The following is a 21013-nucleotide window of genomic DNA, read 5'->3' as shown; positions in this document are numbered from 1 at the left end:
GAAGAACACCCACTGCTACCTACTGATGACAGGAGCACAGAGAACCCAGAAACTTCCTGTGCAGTGGGATTTATGCACCCCCTATGACTATCCAACCTCCTGTATGTCCAATACTGAATAATCACCTGGGTGTTGAATATAATGTAAATCTTTAATCACATGATCTCTGTGAGGGCTCAGCCAGATGGTACTTGCACACTGAAATGATAAAGTTTACATGATGAAGGACAGGGGAGATTGATTTAGGTGTTTATGTCTGCCAGTGGTTCCTTCCTTGGATCACATTTGAAAGCTGATGTGTCTCCCTAGAAAAGAACCAGTGGGGATGACAAATGACACATATGAATCATCCAGAAAGATCCTTTCCATATGCAACAAAATCCCTAATAGGTGAAACCCTTAAGGTGTCAAATATAGAAGGCAGGCAGAGCATCAAAAATCCATCATTCTGGGAGATAACACAGAGCAGCACAAGAAAGGCACTTACCCTCAGCAATACTAAAGCTGCTATACTAAATACAAGGCAATATGATACCAGCAGGACTCTGCCCTGGAGGGGTGAAGTAACAGCAGCAAGTGAAGGAAGAAAAGATCAACAGTGGCAGCAGCAGGATATGGCAAAGACAGCAAATGCTGAAACAACAGCAAGATCTCTCTTCTTTTTCTTCTTCAGACAGAAACTGAGTATTCCCAATTTTACCTCAGAACACTAATGAAATCTTGGATATAAAACTAGGAGCAAGACAGGGAAGGGAAAATCTGGTATGTTAAAAGGATACTTCTCTTTGGATGTCTCGCCTGAGGGAGGGGTATCTGAGCAGGATCACTGTGTAGAGACAAGCATTTCCCTCCTGCTTATTTCCGCTTTCCTGAAATACTGGTTCTTTTTTTTTTTTTTTTTTTTTTTTTTTTTTTTTTGCCTTACTATATTTACTTTGAAATTAATTCTAAATATTGAAACTTAGCCTATTTTCTTACAAGACCACAAGGCAGAGAAGTGACCATAAATGCTGAGGCATTTGTGGTCAAGAATCATTACTTCTCACATTTGCTTATTATGCTTAGTATTTGCATATAGTATTTTTCTGCTTTTAAAAACAGGTTCACTTTTACCACTCAGAATTTCAAACTGAGAAACACAGACCTGGATGCAGAGGAAAAGCAGTAGACAGCAAAAAAACCAAACTAGCTACACTTTTGTGCTGTAGGGATTTTGTCACTCAGGTTCAGCAGGGTGAGACTTGAGATTTTACTTGAAGGAGGCTCTCACTATCCTGCCCTTCAGAGGCTGTGGTGGGCGCCAGTTGTCAACAAGAGGGCTCGGGGGCTCATTCTCATCATTCTTGGAAAGGCTACGGAGCTTTGCCATCTGCAAGGAAGAAAAATTCAAGTGTCCATGTGGAAGCACTGTGGACCTTACTGCACTCTGCCCAGAAAAAACTCTAAGATGAAAAAGGAATTTTCTTACATAGTGACAAGCACACAATGACGGTCTCTAACAATACTGAGATTGCTGCAGCCCAGGAGCTTGCACTGTTTCTGTGGATCTTCACACTCTTCATCCACAGAGAAGTTCATCATCTGACCCTTGCCTGGACTTCTTTTGGTTTTTTTTTTTTTTTTTTTTGATTCACACCCACAGTGTAGAAAAATAATAGGACCTTCCTGTGACCCTGCCAGAGCTGAACTGCAGGCAAACACCTTTTGAAAATACAGCTATCTGTGAAGGGGGTGCAGATCTATGTCAGTGCAAGGCAGTGATAGAAGAAGCTGGTGCAGAAGTTTGTATTTTGTTCTGTAAGGCAGAGATATGCCAACTGGATTATTAAGTTGAATCATGAATTCAGCACTCAGATGCTGTTATTCAAATTAACTTAATTTCAGTGTTGCTTTGTTAATTGTTACCCTTTCATCCAAATGCAAAATAAATCTGTTTTGAAAACAGCCATTTCTGTAGAAAGGATATACCCTGACTTGCATTGCTGAAGCAGAAAGTGGTATAAGTGGTATAAATAGTAAAAAATTTTGACACAAGAACTAAAAACATCATCTGATCCAGATAGGCTTTTTGGTTTTTTTTATTTTTACACTTTAAATGCATATTTGAGCTATGTGGATGCAAGTGGTACGTTAATTTGTATGAATGTTCACGTTGTAGCTGTCACCGACAGCTTTTAAGAAGTCAAGGTCAGGACCAGAAATTTCTTAAACTAGGAAACCAGCAAAATATTAGTTTCACTTGCCACTTAATTGTAAAACATGTAGAACCAACTGAGGCTGCTGTGATGGCTGAATTTTGTGGCTCAGGGGCAATTCTGGCTTGGCAGTTTTTCTGGATCCCAAGAACACCACTACTGAGGCTGTTCCAGGAAGTCCTGCAAGAGCACCTGATTCTCAGGGTCCTTTTTACAGCCCATTTCAGCAGTCCATCCTGCAGGCAGTTTCTCACTGTCCACAGCTAAACCTTTCCCTACCAAAAAGTGCAAGGTAACTCAGGGCTTGCAAACCATCACACTGAGACACTGCTGAGAACTGGTGGAGTTTACCTGGTCTGAGCTGACTTCGATGGGCTCCCTCAGGAGAATCCAAGTGATGCACTCCTCACAGGGGGGTGTGGTGAACGAACCGTGGTAGGTCCAGTAGTCCCGAGATTTGGGGAAAAGAATTGAAGGATCAAAGTGCAGAAAAGGAGCCTCCTTCCCCTTAGGGGAAAAAAACCAAAACCATCTCTGAAGTAACTCTAGAGATATGTGTCTTAAAAGTCATCAGTATCTATGTTATTATAAAGGAAGTAATTAAATACTGAGATTCATGCAAGAAATCAATCTCCTTTTCTTTCTGTCAAGCACATTCCCAGCAATTAATAATAACTGACATTTTGATTGCATTCGCAAATTAAAAGAAATTACAATTCAATACAAAAGAAACTACAATTGTAGGATCAAAGCAAATTCATTTTTACATTTTTCTATTCTGGAATTATCACAGTTGTGTTTTATTTTGGGCCATTGGGATAAAAGTTAAAGCCTGTGGCACTGCTGGTACTTTTATTCAACAGTATAACCTTTATCCAACAGGAGAACCCTTTTATCCAACAGGATGGTGGCCAGGCATTTATCCCAGATTCATTAGAGTCTTCTCTTCTATCTGGAGGAATTTAAATCTGTGCTTCTCTCCTCCCAAGATTGTGCTCTAATTATATATCCATAGTGACACTCTTTTTGTTGTTTGTCTGCCACCAAATAGGCTTGTAACTCCACAGGACTGTGATGAGTATTCTTTGTTCCCTCTGGGCAACAAAAACTAACAGAGGAAATGCAATTCACTTCTCTATTGATATTTTGGATGCAGTTCTGGGAAGGAAGATATATCATTCCTATTTCCTTCTCCTATCATGGAGAATCATCTCTAGATTAGAACAAAGTGAATGGCAGAAGCTGAAATTGCTTCCATGCATCCTTGCACAAATTAAGAGCAGAAAGAGTCACTCCAATTATATCTTCCTGAAAAGATTATTCTGTAAGTTCCATATGAATTTGCAAAATTGTGCTTTTTCAGTAAATACAGTACAGTGACCAAGAAACTCCTCTGCCTGTAATGCATCAGAGCAATTGAAACTGCATGTGTGATAAATACACCAGTGATACCACCCATTAATCTTTCTGAAAAATAAGTAATCTTGGGGAAATGTCTGTGAGGGCAGATAAGAAATAAGAGATAATATACAGCATGTGGCTCTTTGCATATGCACTTATGTTTCTCTGCTTTACTTGAACTGTTGCTTTTTCCAGAATTTCTACATGTAAATGGCCAAAAAAATAATATAGGCATTATGAAAGAAAGCCATCAAAAGAGATACCATTGAAGTGGTGAAAAAAATAATCTTCAGTTCCCTCAGCAGAAAGACTTTAATTGCATTTGAAAACTGAGTTGAAAAAATAAAATTAATATTACTCTTACAAAGGAGAGAAGAGTTTTCAGGCTCAGACCTGCACATCGATGGCAGTACACACATCCATACATTAAATGCAAGGAATTCTGGTAAATTTGCAAGAAAATGCCTACAAATTTGGTAATCTGGTGGCATCTTCAAGGTGAAATAAAAAGGAAATAACAACAAGTTTTAGCATTATTAAAATCATAAAGTTTATCATGAAGTAGAATAGCTAAAGTATCCGTAGAAAGGAAGTTTATTGTGAATGATAATGCTAAATGACAATAGATGCAATATTGAAGTTCTCTGCAAATAACTCCCTTCAGCAGTTGTATCTATGCAATAGGTATGGACTGGTGCCTTAGATCATCAATTAAACTGAAAAACAGTTTAGAATATATTTGCAATGCTATTCATACTAGTATCATAGGAAGAGAGAACTTAGGACTGGTGCAGAACTGCACTGTAATTCCTTTTATAAATGCAGTTTCTTCTTAAAGCTAATAACATTTTTAATCTCACTTACACAACTGGGAGCCATCATTCCTACTAGTTTCTTCTCATTTTAGGCTAACTAAATTCCTGCTATATGCATTTTCTTTTTTGGCTATTGTTATCCTCAAATTCAAAAGGTTTTTCATTTCTTCTTGGTATTGTCTCACTGGCATATTTTTTTGCAGAACAGGACCAATAAAACTATGAACTGTGTATGCATGGATTGGTAAAAAAAAAAATCACCTTTAACAAGAATACTTGCAGAAGTGAGGAGTTAAATATTTAATTAAGCAAAAAAAAGTGCCTCCTCCACAGTCCAATGTGTCTGATCTCTAATGCTACTGTTTGGCATCAAAACGATGCCAAAATATGAATCTGAACTACTGATTCCTGCTTCTGTGGCTTTCTAGCTATGTTATATCACAAAAATTGTTTTGATACCTTGGTCTTAATGTTTTCAATTTCTTCAAGAATTCTCTTCATCTCTGGTTTGGGAGTTTTTCCAACCTGTAATGCAAAGCACAAATACTAGATCCTTTTCATCATGTTCTGCAGTATTTGAAAGAAATTCAGCACATCCCATCTGTCACATCAGGCAACAGCAGTCTCAGAGAATTCAGCAGGGACTGACAGAAAATTATTTGTGTTCAAAGAACATCCAAAATAGCAGACTCCAGTAGCTGGCTTTGCAATTGGAACATGTGTTGAAGGACCCTACAAGGCATCATGCCTGTCTGAGGAATGGACTGCACTCTTAGTGTCACTACCCAGGGCTTAACCCTTGGCTCCTGCTTCAAAAGCAACCCACAGCCACTGATGCCTGAGCATTTGGCAAAGTCTTGATGGCCTGAAGGGCTGTAGCTCCTGCAGACACTTCATTCTGCAGCACATACACAGTCAGAACAGACTTGATGTAAGACATGTGAATTCATGTCTAGACGACCTCAAGCTATGGGGTCACTATATTGCTTGTGCTCATGACATTTAGAGCTCCCAAAAGCTCTGACATCCCAGAAAAGTAAAGGCAGTATGTGTAAGATGCACTATTATTGCCATGTCTTCTTCCAAAATAGATTAACTTCAAGTCCTCAGAAGATAATTCAATCCTGTTTTTCTAGTATCATAAACCCCAGTAATGGAACATGACAAATTCAGAGAAAAACAGCTCCTTCACCAAAGGACAAGAAGGAAACAGAAAAAGAGGACCAGAAAAGACAATGATACTATTTACTTTTCTAGACCTTTTAGCTGACTTTAGCATGCTTAATAGGAATATATTGGCATGCTTTGTAAGTTGTGTTTTACAACATGAAACTTTATCCTAAAATAGACTGAAAGGAATGACAAAGGAAGAATAATTGAAGGGCATAGTCATAGAGGAGAATCTGGACAGGTGCTGACCTTCAGTTTAGACTAACCACAAGAGAAAAGGTCAGGCTGGCTTACAGTGTAATAGAATTAAAATGACTGCATCTAGTTTGTCCAGGGACACTGTAGCAAAATTAATTACATCCACTTGTTCTTGCTTGTACAAATGCCACTTACTAGTGATAAAACAATAAAAGGACACCTATTCCCTGATGGTGTGTTGAAGCTGAAATGCCCACCTGCTGATAAAAAGACTGAAGTTTCTGTAATTTATTACTATTGGTATGTGTGCCCATTAGCATTTCTCAATGTCCTAGACTACATACAGATTCGATGCAAGGATTACTTTCTTTCTGTTGAGTTTAAAAACAAATAAATCTGAAAATCCTGGTACAGTATTATTTTGTTTAAAAGTTTCTGCATTGCAAGGTTAGAATGTTGAGTGATCTTATTTTACTATCAATTCTTTCTTTTTGGAGTAGGTTCATTGAACTCATTTTGATTCCCATCTTGTGTGGGAATTAAAAAGAGAGCAGAGGAAGAAATCAGTCAACATAACCGTGCTGACAGGCAGATACAACACCTGCTAGCAGATTAAAGACAAGAGGAAACACTCAGCCTGTGCAGACCCTCCTCCTCACCCAGAGCACACCACAGGAAAGGGCTGCAGTGCAGGAAAAGCAATGGTAACTTTTCCCCTGGCACTAGAGAAAGAAGGAAAATACAGAAAAATTATAAAGACTGAATATTTGCCACTTACTTTCAGAAAAACTCCCACAACAGCTACACCATCAGGTTGTTTTAAAGCTCCAGCAAAATTACCATGTTTTGGATTCCAGTGCACCATATGCAACTAAAAAAATTCAATTAAACCTCAGTTATAAAAACAAGCAATTGTCAACAACACAATCTTCACTTTAAATTAAATTAAGATTTCAGTAAAGAAATGGACATGAAAAAGAAAACTCTATGTAAGTATTTCTTATTGCTGTTCCCATGCTTTTTTATGCTCATGCTTTCTGTAAAGCATTGATTTGCATTTCATTGAAGCATGGGGCAAAGAAAATGGAGTTTACCACATGCAACTATAAATAGTTTAATCCAAGCACATGACATGCAGACATGAGTGCATAAAACACCTACTGACATGCACTTCATCTCAAGAACATTTTTAGATCTTCAGGTTATGCAGATGTTAGTTTGAGGATTTACACTGGGTTGTATTAGTGCACACATTATTGGTTTGTATCTGTTACTGCTCTCGGCACATTGTATTGGAAGGGAGTGGGGATATAATCTGACATTTCTTCTTCATACCTACTATGGGATATAATTTGACATTTCTTTCTCATACCTACTTTCAACAATGCTGTATTTTAAGGGTATATTTCAAATTTTTTACATTCTTCAGTTTTTGTCCTGTGAGAGGTGGGCAAAGCTTCTCCAAGCTCTGGCCCTTGAGAGTATAGGTGGAAGGCAGGAAAACACCACTGCAGGATTTTTGTGGGCATAGGTATGTATTTTGAGGAAGGAGGCAGTATTTGCTAGCAATTCCCTAGCACCAATAGTTAATTCACTTATATTTAGGACCTGAAGAAGTCTCCAGGGCCTGAAGTGTTCATGAATTTTAACAAAAAAAGGACAACAGCCCTGCAGTGGTTTGCATTTAAAAACATAGAAACAAAAAACTCAAACAAAGCCCAAATATTCTATTTTGCATGGTTCCTGAAAATCCTGGAAGTAAACCCAGCTATTTCAAAGCAGAGATGTTCAGGAACTAAAACATATTCTAAATGAGTTCTAAGATGGATCTAATTTTGAGTGTCAGCTTATCAAAAGTGAGTTTTTCTGTACTTTCTGAAACTAGCTTGGTAACTCAAGCTATACCAGAAATGACTAAGAGCCAAAAAAACTTCAGCAGATCTTCCAACTTGGAAATAACAGATTACTTTGTCGCAAATATTTTTAAAACATTCCAAGATACCAGCCAAAACTCTGGCACGAGGAAAAGAAGTCCATGTCAGTAGATACTTGCAGGGATGCGTTTGTTGGCAGGGGCAGTTTCTCCCACCGCGTGTTACGCAGCATTCACAAGGCGGAGAAAAATCAGTGGCTGAATGCTTAAAAGAGGGAGAATAGTTAGTGTGTTCAGATGCAAAATTGCAGTGAGCACTGAATGCGGGTTACAAATCCGTCCCACCTCTGCAGCGTACTTGACGCCGTCGATGACGTGCTCGGAGCCGTGCAGGTCGGAGGAGCCCCAGTGCAGGTGCAGCTGGCGCAGGCGGTAGGCGCCGGTCAGCGGGCCCCCTCTGAGCACTGCGGGGACACACAGGGCATCAGCACCGGGACACGGCATCGGCACCGGGACACGGCATCAGCGCCGGGACACGGCATCGGCACCGGGATAGGGCATCAGCACCACGGGATAGGGCATCAGCACCCCGGGGCACGGCATCGGCACCACGGGATAGGGCATCGGCACCACGGGATAGGGCATCAGCACCCTGGGGCACGGCATCGGCACCACGGGACACGGCATCGGCACCGGGACAGAGCATCGGCACCACGGGATAGGGCATCGGCATCCCGGGACAGAGCATCGGCATCCCGGGACAGGGCATCGGCACCCCGGGGCACGGCATCGGCACCGGGACAGGGCATCGGCACCACGGGATAGGGCATCAGAATCCCGGGGCACGGCATCAACACCCTGGGACAAGGCATCGGCACCGGGACAGGGCATCGGCACCGCGGGATAGGGCATCGGCACCGGGACACGGCATCAGCGTCCAGGGACAGGGCATCAGCACCGCGGGACATGACATCAACACCCTGGGACACACACGGCATCAGCAGCATCACCGGGACACTGGCATTGGCACCGCGGGAAACGTCATCGGCATCTCTGGGACACACGCGGCATCAGCACCGCCACCACCCCGCACACCCCTGTGTATCCCTCCTGTGGGACACACTGCGGCTCCTCTCCCAAGCCAGGCATTCGCCAGTTTGCGTGGCCGAGGCTAAATTCTGCTGTCAGGAGTTGTGTTGATGTGAGCACTGTGAGGCAAGCACAGAATCAAACCCCAGCTGCCCAACACTCCTCTTTCCTCCTGGCAGGTGGACACACTGCAGTTCATGGTATGGAGAGAGGAGGGCATGTTCTAAGGTGATTCTTGTCAAGAAAGGGTCTTTTTAAAAAAGATTGATGTTAGGGCTGTTCAATTAAGCCAAAGGTACCTGGTTTAAAAAGCACCTTCAGTCCATGATAGATATACCTTTTACAGGTTGGACAACTAAACAGTGGTAACAGATAGTTAGCTGCTTCTAACAAAAATAAAAAATTTAAAAAATTATCTATTTCTTGGAAGTGAGTAAATTATAAATATTCCCTCAATAAAGACAATAAAGTTTAGGTCAAGTGAGTTAGAGAATTGTTCTTGAGCCACCAACAAGAGAAACTAAGAGAAACTGTTACTCGTGCTGTGCTTAGCCAAATAATGCTGACCATGCATCAGTCTGACAGTTGACATCAACTCTGACTTTCAAAACATCACACCTGCTCTTTCAGCCTGGAGATTCTTTTGAGCAGGGACTGCTTAGAGGATAAGCTCTCAAATGTATTTTTCATTCATTACCTAAGGTTGGAATGAGTCGTGTTTCCTTACACAGAAAGCTGATAATGTAGTTCACAACTGCAGTGCCAGAAGGCCTTGTTTAAATAGCATTCAAGTTTGAACTTCTACCAATAGCTTTGAAGTTCAAAGTTAACATTGAAATCCTCTTTTGCCCAATGGTCTCAAATGAATTCTTGATATCCTACAAGTTGGAATACCTACACAGAGCAAGAGTTTAACATTGCAGTTTCTCTTTAGTTGGTAGGTGTCACAACCATCAAGAGGAGAAAAAAACCACTGTTGAGACTTATGCATGTAATTCTTCTTACTTTTTTACTTTGTTCATACATAAATAATCATAACTCAGTATAGTATTGAGTAATATTGAATAAACCTTCTGTAGAAGCCTTCAATTGAAAAATAATTATTATTATTATTATTATTATTATTATTATTTTGCTTTCAAATATAGGATATAAAAGGCATAGGATCCAAGGCTCAACTCCTCAAAAGTATTTGGTTGCCATTTCACATTGGAATTAATGGAAAACAGGAGCAGAATTTATGTGATCTGCCTACATTTACAAGCTGAATCAGTGTCAGATTTGGAAACTCATTCACCACTCATTTCTTACAGGTGGCCCTTTCCAGAACTAAAATACTGTGAAGCATTTGAAAACAGCACTTCATAAGAGTATACAAATCTCTCTAGCATAAAACTAAATCTTTTTAACATTCAAATTTTTCCATGTGGTTGAAAAAAACCAAAACAACTATCTTCAACTATATTTCTTTCTCCAATTAAAATGGAATCTGTGACTACTGCTTATCCTCATCTCTTAGCACTGCAGAAGCCAAAAAATGAAGGTGATAAAATGTATACAAAATTCTTCCTAATGTTCTTTCAAAATTGTCAGGCATTGTATTTGATTCTGATCAGACACATGCCTATGAAACACTTGAGTCCTAAATTACTGTCCAGCAACCTGCAGAAAGTAAGGGCAGCCAGGAGTGAATGTACACACTGCATGCCCAAAGAAACAAGAGAGGTGATTCAGAGGGGAGACACAGGGAGGAAATTGAGGGAAGATGATTTAGAGGAAGTGCTGCACCAAGGGCTGCATTTGGTTTGGCCAAATTTGGATCTTTCTCCAATGTTCCTTGTACAGACAACTTCTTGAGTAGCCTAAAACATTTCAGCCTTTAGGAAGCTGTAAAGAAGGCATGTGAAAATGTTCATTACCAATTTCCTTCCCATGCTTTCAGTCATAGCATTCATTTTATGCAGAGCTTTTGTAAGGACATTCTGGCTTATCAACAGAATTTGTTACAAGGGCAGGTAGTGATAGGGCAAGGAAGAACACCTTCAAACTGAAAGGGACTATGGTTACACTGGATATTAGGAAGAAATGTTTTACTGTGAGGTGGGTGAGGCACTGGAACAGTGGATTTCCATCCCTGGAAATATTCAAGGGTAGGCTGGATGCATCTTTAGTAACCTAGTCTAGTGGAAGGTGGTTATGAGGGTGTGGTTGGAACTAGATGATTGTTAAGATTGCTTCCAATCCAGACCATTCTGTGTTTCTATGGTAATAAAAATGCAATTTATGAGACCACTGTGTAGAAACTATGGTAATAAATACTAAAGGACCATAAAAATACATAGAGAGGCAGTCTTGGTCCGAGAGAGAGTCTTGGTCCTAAATAATTGAGATTCCATCTGAGAGATGTGTAACAATAACAAGTAGATGTAAAGATAAATGAAGAAATCCAAGGAAACAAGGGGGTCATCAAAATAAACAAGCAGGAGAGTGATCTTTCAATGTACTATGAATGTATTTCATTAGTGATATAGCTTACTGAGAACAAAATCTCAATACAAGTGCCATCAAAACAGAGGCACAGAAATACAGAGGAAAGCAACTGTTTTCCATTAATTAGATTGCTTTCCTTCTTAATGAAGGGCCAATCAATACTGAGATTTCTTTGCATTATATGATATTGTGAATTTATTAATTTTGAACAGTTGTTGCCTGTCTGCATCCAGAGCTACACAGATAGAGCTCTCCAATCAAGTTTTGAGCAAGTTAATTTAGAGAGATGAAATTGCTCACCCTCAATTAAATAACAAAGCCATTTCATAGTTTTCCAGAAACTATAAAATGCCTTTTACATAAATGCTGTTTTCATAAATGTTTCAAGCTCTGAAGTACCCAAAGAACTGCCATGCAGAAGAAATCAAGATCACAGTCAGTAGAAATGCATATATAAGTTTTTTGTTTACAAAGTGCCTCAGGGCATTCTAAACCCCTCTGGGCACCACCCTTGTCCTTTACACAAAACCTGGAGATGTGGAGTCTGTGTTGAAGGAGGTGACATAGGGAGAAGTCCAGCATCCATCTGAGTCTGTGTTTCAGGGGTTCCCCTGCAGCTTACAGCCTTTCTGTCCCACTTCAGATCCACCAGAATAAACTCCAGGAGCACCTTTTTTACATTCCCGTGTGATTTTGCTGGATACTAAAGGATGCTTTTTGAAACTTTTGGTACTTTTTTGATACTTTTTTGGTACTTTGCAAACCCTGATTCCTAACAACTCCCAAAAAATCCAAACCGACCTGATCGATCGAAGGTGTCGTCGAAGACGACGCGGCAGGTGCGCCCGTTGTTGAGGATGGTTTTCGCCGCGCCGGGGTCATAGCTGGCGTGCCAGGCGGACAGAGACGAGTCGTGCTGCACGTCCTTGCTGTTGATCTCAATGGGCGACTGCTTGTCGCCCTTGGCCAGGGGGTAGTTTTCGTGCCAGCGCTCGGGTCCTGCGGGACAAAGAAAAGAAACGTCGCCCCTGCTCAGCCGGCACCATGCCGGTCCCCGCGGTGGCCCCGAGCCCGCTCACCGTTTTCGCTATCGTAGCCCCACACGGACTGAGCCATGGTGCCGCTCCCTGTCCGCTCCCTGTCCGCTCCCGGTGCCGCTCCCGGTGCCGCTCCCGGTGCCGCTCCCTGCGGTGCCGTGGTCCCCTCCCTCCCGGCCCGGGGGGCTTTTATAGCCCCGCCGCGGCTCCGCGTCCTCCCCGCAGGGCTGGACAGGGCTGGGCAGGGTTGAGCTGATCTGGGCTGGGCTGGACAGGGCTGGGTAAGGTTGAGCTGGGCTGGGCTGGAAAGGGCTGGGCTGGGCTGGGCTGGGCTGGGCAGAGCCGTGTTCGCCGCCGGAGGAGGCAGGAGATGCCGGCGGGACTCCCGGCTCCCTCCATCCCGTCCCGCAGGGACAGCCCGGGGACAGAGGGTGGCTCTTGCCCGGGGCCGTGGGTCCCGGCTCGGGTGAGCAGGGGCTCCTTTAGCGCTCGGCGGCTGCTCCAGCCCGGAGCGGACGGAGGGAACTCGATTCTCCCCTCCGCGGACAGCATTGCGGGCGTGAAGCACACCGGGGATTCTGGACGAGCTCCCAGGCGGGCAGCTCCCCCAATCCTGCTTCCCTGCTTTCACAAATGCTCCCATGCAGCAGCTCAGAAATGCCTGAAAGGATATCTCACAGCCTGCAAAATCACTGAGCAAAGGGAGACTCTGCCAGCCCCAAAGGAGGTTGTTCCTGACCATTGCCTCAAATTTGGGTTTGATGTTGTCCAATCAGTTCTTCATGCAGGGGGCTTTACACCAAATACATTTCTCATGTTAGGCAACTTAGCAGTGGGTATTTTAGTCAGAAAGGCATTTGGTTTTCAGATGATGGAGAGTTAGCAACAGTATGGTTGCGTTAGCTGGCTTTGTCCACACATCTATTTTGAATACTCAGAGCTTTTCTCTCAAATGCCAACTTTGCTGCAGTCTCCCATAGCTTTCTCAGTCCATGCTAACACTGTTGCAACTCTGTCTACCTTGAGCCAGAAACTCAAACTACGTAACTCAGACTAAATACTATTCCAAGATAAATATTTGGGAGTCAGTCATGAAGAATCACAAGCCATGGAGATTTCCAACACAGGTGAACTTGTTCAGATGCTCCTTGTACCTATCAACACTGTAATGCAGCATGAAAATAAACCTGCAGCTTTGAGATGTTCTACCCTTTGTGAGGTACAGGAAAAAGGTTGTGAAGCTGCAATATATAGAGCTTAGGATTAATTTGGTCCTATTTGATGTCCCAAAACCAGCTGGAAGATAAAGATTCCCATTCTAGTTGTGCTGTGTAGCTAGGCTAATAAATATCTAAATATGGACTTTGTTTAACATAACTAAAATTACTTTATTAAACTTGCTTAGAAATTTTTTCTTGCTCTGAGTATAAGTAGACATCCTGCATCCTTTGAGACAAAGGCAGGACAAGATGTTTCACATAAGAATCTGCATTTGAGAAAATTATGTAGTGATGTATATAGTATTTTTACATAGAGAAGATCATAATCAAATTGAAACTCAATAAATCATAGCAACTGACACAATATTGTAAGAAACATCCTTTTGATATGTTCATCATCAAAGTATCATTCAAAACATCTAGTTCCTCATATCTTCAGAATTCAATTTAAAATACTAGGAGGTGACTTAGGTACATCTTTTTGCTTTCAAAAGAGAACAATGGGACAAAAGAAAAAACATGTTTTTACTCTGTCATCAATCAAATGGATAATGTCACATCTGTTGGAAGGGCAGGCATGCAAAATTGACACCTGTTGCAATTTTAATTCAGAAAGCTTAGACATTAATCCTTTTGAATTGGTTTTTACCTTATCCGTCTAGAGGGAAACACTTGTGAGCTCATGAAATTCTAATTGGAGCAGCTCATTTTCTGTCCACATAAGCAGACAGCTTTAGTGGCCTTGTTCATGCAAGTCTCAGAGAGACTTTTTATCAACTTCACACACACAAGGAATGTTTATTGGAGCCCTTTGTGGAGGTGAGGGACATGATTTGTATTACACAGAAAAAGATGCAAGTCAGTTCTTCCCCATTGCTCTCTGAGAATTTTTTCAATCTTCTTTATTAAAGAGCCCCATCCAACATTGAAAGTCTTCAAATTTTAGCTTTCCAGTGAGCTGGTCCTGTTGCACCCAGAGCAGCATCATTTTGTCAGCTTCTGCACGTTGTGCCTTCCAGGCAGTAACTTACACACAAGTGACAAATGTGAGTACTTTGAGTCAGCCCCAGGTGCTGTCATCCCACAGTGTCTCATTGACTGCTTTCTTTTCCTTCAGCTTTCCTCAACAATTGTAGAGCAAAAAGCAAATTTAGTAGCATTACATGCCTGAAGAGATAATCAGAATAACATTATTTTTGCATTCCTTAGGATCTAAATTTATTCTTTTCTTTTGATATTGTCTCAGAAATTCATTATCATCTAACTTGTAAAAAATGGCTTTTTCTAGGGAATAAACACTTCTGTCACAGAAATGTATTATAATTAAGAAAAGGTCACAGCTTCAAACATTTAAGAGGACTGGTGTTACCTAGTGCATTCACAACTTTATTGCAGTGATTTCTTTCTATTTTGTAAACCTTGAACATGTTGTAAAAGCCATCAGTCATCTGAAATAGCAAAGGCAAGAGTATAACAAGATCAATCTATACCATACATGAAAAAGTTCAGGATTTCAGTAGTTGCAGACATGATCTTGCCCAAAACTGGCACAGAATCACAGTTGGGCACCTGATTATAACAGCATGTTCAAAAGACTATCAAAATTAATGAAACATGGTGGTCCTGTTGGATACCTAACACATAAGGTGCTCTTCATCCAAAAGAGGGGTTTGTACATTTATTACCTAAATTAAAGATTGAAACAGAGACTCCAGTACAAATAACAATCTATATGGAGCACCATCTGTTGGATGTGCAGTTCAGATGCTGCATCTGCTTTTGCTAAACAAGCATAAAACATAATCATGCTCATCTCACTTACAAAAATACCTTACTTGAAGTCATAAAGACTTTCTTTTTTGAGAGTGGAAAGCAGGAATAAGCAGAGTCTGGAAAATGGCTCAGAGCCATGGCTTTACCCAGAGCACACAAAACATGTACAGGAGAATGATGCATGGAAAAGTGACTGGAAGAAATTTTGATCTCTTCCAGCCATGGCTGACTTGGCCAATACCTTGAAATAACTAGAATAACCAAAATACTGCTTCACCTCAGTGTGCCAATTTCCAGCTGTTTCCAGGAGCCAGCGTGACAGCTAGGAATGGTTGACTGTGAGGGGACAGGTAAATATGCCAGCATCACGTAGTTCAAGAATGTCTCTGCCCAAAGCTAAGGTTTTCCAAGTTTCACCATGCTCAGGGATATTCCCTGTGGGTGATTTCATGCTTTGCTGGAGCACAGAATGTGCCCACATTGAGTAGTGTTAAATGAGCAAAAGCATTTACTCAGTGCCTGTGGCCAATCTAAATATAAAGTGCATTCTGCTATATTTATAAGCTATATTTAATAGCTTGTGGAAGAAAACAATACAACAAAAAGGAATTTGATGATACACAGTATGGAAGGGGCAGCAGTGTTTTTTGACATATTGCACGTTGCATGCCAGGCAGTGCAAGAAAAGCATGTCACTAAGTGCTTTGGATTGAGGGATGCCATGGTGGCATGCCATAGCAAAAAACCAAATTGTCATATGCCTCCACTGAGATGCCATGGTATGGAAAACATTGCAGGAATGAATGGAAACCCCTATTGACAGCCAGATCCTATTGGAAGATCTGCAAAAGGAAAATTAGAAACATATTGGGTTGATTTTGCTGGTTTTATACACAATGAGTTTTTTTAGCTTCAATAATACTTTTGTGTAGTGTCTCTAGACAAATATTAGGCAGACTTTTAATGCATCTTTCCAATTTAGAAGGTATGTAGCTCAGCAGTCTGCAGTTCAGACTTTGGGACCTTGCTTACAAAATCCCATCATCCTTCTATTGTGGTTTAGAACCTACATTACCATTTGCAAAAACCTAATATTTAGTCAGTGAGATACAATAATAGAATAAACATGAAAACATTAAGCCAGACTGCAGATTTAGAAAAAGGAACAAAAAGATGAACAAGTTTTCCTTGTAGCAGTCTACTAAAATGAGCGCAGATTGAAGGACTGGCATTAAAAAAAAAAAAAAGAAAACAAAAGAGTATTATTTATTGCATGCAAATCTGATACCATAAAAATACAGTGTGTATTGCAGACACCTCTTCTGGATCTGAAAAGCTAAACAGATAAACTCTGCAGGAATATGACTCTCCTCTCAATTCCCATAGGGCTTTGCTTGTATGGCACTCACACTGAAATCCAAATCTGAGCAGGGATGTCAACTTTTATATACACTGGCACAGTCTGACTTGAAATAATCCAAGTATGAGAGTTTGACCTGTACTGTTTGCTTTTACAAGGTCTGTATGTGCCTGTTTGGAAATTCCAGCAGATTGGCAACTCTTCTATATTGAGGTAGAGTTTAATGTATGACCTTTATCTTGCATGATACTTTGGCAGTAGCATTTGCCTGGGAACAGTCCTAACCAGGCCACAGAAAAGCTAACAGGGCTGGAGGAGTTCATAAGTGTTTCTATAAGAGGCATCTCAATAAGTATATAATTAATGATGCAGCAGATCAAAAATACTTTACGCATATTTTCCAGTGAGATATATTCTCTTAAAGGAGGATTTTATAAGAAAATAATGTGTTTCCAGCCCTTGAAGATGTCATAGACATTTTCCAGCAATTCCATGAGGTGTGTTTCCCAAAGTTTTCGAAAGTCACTTCTGAATCCATACAATTTGTGCACTTTGAAAGGTCAGAGAATAACATCCCATTTTTATCAAGATCTGTGTTTGTCACAGTGTGACTTGGGTTTTGCCAATTTTATAATTTCTTTTAGAGACAGGATTCAGGAGGAGAGACAAGGCTTAAAACTTAAAAGGGTTTAAGAAGAAATTTATTAGTAACACAAAAAGAATTCAGAATAAGATTTCTAGATTATTCCCTTCTCCCCCTTTCCTTCACTCCACATTTCTGAACAACAACATCCAGAAAACACTTCAGTCAGTTATCTACTTAAATAATCATTTCAGTTCACTTAAGAGAGGAAAGTCCCTTTTTCTGGTTTAGGGGATGTTTCCACTCTCACAATTTGCATCTGCCTGGACCTACAAACTGTGATTTCCTCCCATTTTCACAGTCCTTTCAGAGCCGTGTTATGATGCACATATGGGCTGCTGAAAAACAAAATTCTCATCTCCTTCTCTATCAAATGTCTCTGTCCACATTCCAGTCCCAAAACAGAGGGCTCCATTTCCCCGAGGCAAAAAGTCTTCTCAAGCACCCAAACCTCGCCAAGTATATTTCACAGTGTAAAGGAATTTTAGTGTAGTCACAGTCCTCTTATAGCCCCACAAAAAGGGTGTTCAGCTACTCATCAGTTGCATCTTTTCAATCTCTTCCCATCAGGAACTTTATCTTCATTCTGCTGCCTTCTGTAGACTCCATGCTCTATTTCCTCTCATTCAGGGGAGCTCAGGAGATTGAGAATCTTATCCAGGCATTAAAACAGTTAAAATTGCATCCAGAACGTGTAGAACCCATGCAGTCAGCTGGAGGCCTCTTCTCTCAGAACAGGGAGGGGGGAAGGGAGAGACTTTGGTGGCTCCCTCATGCCCCTGCTTGGCCACACCACGTGGAGAGGGGAGCTGAACTGAGCCGAGCCAAGCTGAGCAGAGCTGAGCCGAGCTGAGCCGAGCCAAGCAGAGCCGAGCCGAGCCGAGCTGAGCCGAGCTGAGCTGAGCCGAGCTGAGCTGAGCCGAGCTGAGCTGAGCTGAGCTGAGCCGAGCAGAGCTGAGCCGAGCCGAGCTGAGCCGAGCTGAGCTGAGCCGAGCTGAGCCGAGCCGAGCCGAGCTGAGCCGAGCCGAGCTGAGCCGAGCTGAGCTGAGCTGAGCTGAGCCGAGCCAAGCAGAGCCGAGCTGAGCCGAGCTGAGCTGAGCAGAGCCGAGCCGAGCTGAGCCGAGCTGAGCCGAGCTGAGCTGAGCAGAGCTGAGCCGAGCTGAGCCGAGCCAAGCAGAGCCGAGCTGAGCCGAGCCAAGCAGAGCCGAGGGCCACCAGGGCCAGGGCAGGGGCCGGGGCCATGCTGGGCCCGAGCCTGAGGCCATGCAGCCGGGCCCCACCCAGAGGCCATTGCACCTCTGGAGAGGCCGGAAGCCGAAAGAGCGCGGCCCACCCCCCACCAATGTGATTTATGAAAACAAAACAACTCTCTCTTGGCCACCTGGGATGCCAACCACCAGATCAGCCTCTGACTGGGCCCCGCATCCCACAGGGGAAGCTCCCAGAGAGGGGACAGCCCCTCCATTCCCCCGGAGGCCCCGTCCCCCTCCCTTCCATGTGCAACCAGCACAGTGTTTCACTTCAGTGGAGTCAAAGCTTCACTCTGAGACCACAAAGCAACTTTGAAAGAATCATCTGTCGATAATGAAAAGGTAACTGGATGTGTGCAAGTATAAACATTTATATGTGCATTGCAAGTGTAAATAGTATGTAATAAAAAAGGAGTCAGGAAGCCCATGCTTGTCACATATATTGAACATCAGGTATTACCACAAGAGAGGGGAAACAAAACTAACAAAAAACTTCAGTAACCTAGAAACAATATTGGCTGGGAGTGTTAATGTTCTTCTCAGAGCAGCTTAAAAAATTAACAGTCTATTGTAAATTGAAGTGGGTTTTTTTTACAATAAACCCTACAGGAGCAGATTGAAAAAATGATATGAATGATCCTAAGATCTAATCTTTAAAAATCGATCTGGGGAATACAATAATTGAGCAGTACCCCATTTTGCAGTTGCTAGTACATTTCAGTTTGGACAAAATACCCAGATTCCAACTTCTGCATTCTAGGTCTCATTTATCTGAATCTATACTGTTACATCTTGGTGGCCTCCAGTGCAGTATTCATCTTTCTCTGATATGAACACATACAGACTTGGGCTATGGATTCTAAAATGCATCTCTACTTTAAAAATGCCAGTGCAGATAACAAAAATGCTGTTCTTCTCACAGTTTAGCATGATTCAGCACAGTTGTTTGCCATTGCAAAAAAAAAAAAAAAAAAAAAAAAGTTTTGCTAGTTTGTGTTTCACTAGTCCTACCTTTCTGTGTCTTCATGGTGCTCAACCTCTTTTTAAATAATTCTCAGTGGTGTTACTTTTCATTCTCTACAAATGCGTTGGTTGCTTAACACATCTTCACATTATGTATTTTGAAAGAAAAACACAATCCTACTCCTTTTATTTTAAATTCACCTGAATGGATGCCAAGATTTCATGGCTGGTTTAAGATTGATGCCAGACATATTTTAAGTGATCCAATCAAACTCTTTAATTCTCATAGTAATTTCAGTGAACTTACTCACATACCCACAGTAGTGCTGAAGTACAGAAATACATTTGAAGTATGGCTACAAAGTACTCAGAGCTTTTCAGAACTTTTTAGCTCTTTACTCTTAACTTTAAGAATCCTTCAGGATATATAAATATAACAGGCCAATTTGAATATTCTGACTGAGGGCTTTTTTTAGTAAACTTTTTATGTCATCCTGGAACTGCTCCTCCTAGGCAAGGATATTTTTCAGCACAAATTCTCCAGTCTTCCTAACTTGTCTGCAAAGAAGATTAGTAAGGGCTTTGATATGACAAACTAGAAGTAATTAAGGCAATTATCCTTGTAAGAAAGACAATGACTACTGTTGCACTGGGCTGCACTTCAGACTTTTTTGGAGGCACTATCTGCATCATATCAAAGAGTGACACTGAGAGGTGCCCTCTCCTATTTGCTATTTTTGCACTGCAGTAATGGTCATGGCTTATAATCTAACACATAAAGAGTTCAGTAATAGTGAACAATGAAATGCATTTTATTATCCTTGCTTGGAACTCCTAACCTAGGTCATGCTGGTAACCATTGGATCTACAGACTCTGGCCCTCCCAGAAGTGGTGATTGCACATCCTCCCCAGATTGTCACAGGCACAGATTCTAGTCACTGTCATTGTAGAAGTATGTGTTTTTGATGGTGGAAACCAGTTGAGAATATAAATAATTGTTTTCAGCTCTTCACATTTGCATGGTGCTGGGTTGATGTCTTTCCCTTAATTCTAGTGATGCCAAGAAACTCTCTATATGGCCAATCATTCTACACTTGTAAAATGTTTTTGGTTTGCTCAGAACTGAGATCAGTGTAACCTTTGTGTTCAGTTGCATTCTCTGAGGACATGAATAATGCACCAGTTCACTACTGTACAGGCCAGATACAAAATGAAACAGACACAATTCATTAGCAGATCCCACTGGTTCATTTTAAGAAATAGGCTTAGCTGAAATGGAGAAATAAGGATTAAATATATGATAACGGAGAATCACAGATTGGGAAATGCCTATAAGAAGTTTCAAGCCCATCAATTCCAGCAGCATGTATAGTCAATCAGCATCTGTCAATTTCTCAAACATTCCACATGGACAGAGGAAAGATTTCCCATCTATTCAGAAAACAAATTCATCCAGGACAGCACAACTGCAATGAAAGGGATATGACAAAAAATGAGAAGCCGTTAAATTTAGTCCCATCTCAAACAGTGATGTC

General features: G+C 41.5%; 1 protein-coding gene across 1 annotated transcript; it reads right to left on the bottom strand.

The window, feature by feature from the left end:
• Positions 1 to 913: 913 nt before the first annotated feature.
• Positions 914 to 12358, bottom strand: LOC306799411 (carbonic anhydrase 3-like). Its single transcript, XM_079300406.1, has 7 exons — positions 12311 to 12358; positions 12033 to 12230; positions 7998 to 8116; positions 6558 to 6650; positions 4871 to 4936; positions 2547 to 2702; positions 914 to 1369 (listed from the first exon to the last, which is right to left on the bottom strand). The coding sequence occupies exons 1-7, from the start codon at positions 12345 to 12347 to the stop codon at positions 1250 to 1252; spliced, it is 789 nt and encodes a 262-aa protein (XP_079156532.1). The 5' UTR covers positions 12348 to 12358; the 3' UTR covers positions 914 to 1249.
• Between the last annotated feature and the right edge of the window lie 8655 nt (positions 12359 to 21013).

Source organism: Erithacus rubecula (genome assembly GCF_903797595.1).
Source record: "Erithacus rubecula genome assembly, chromosome: 3".
Taxonomy (NCBI): Eukaryota; Metazoa; Chordata; class Aves; order Passeriformes; family Muscicapidae; genus Erithacus; species Erithacus rubecula.
This window is presented reverse-complemented; position numbering and strand designations above follow the sequence as displayed.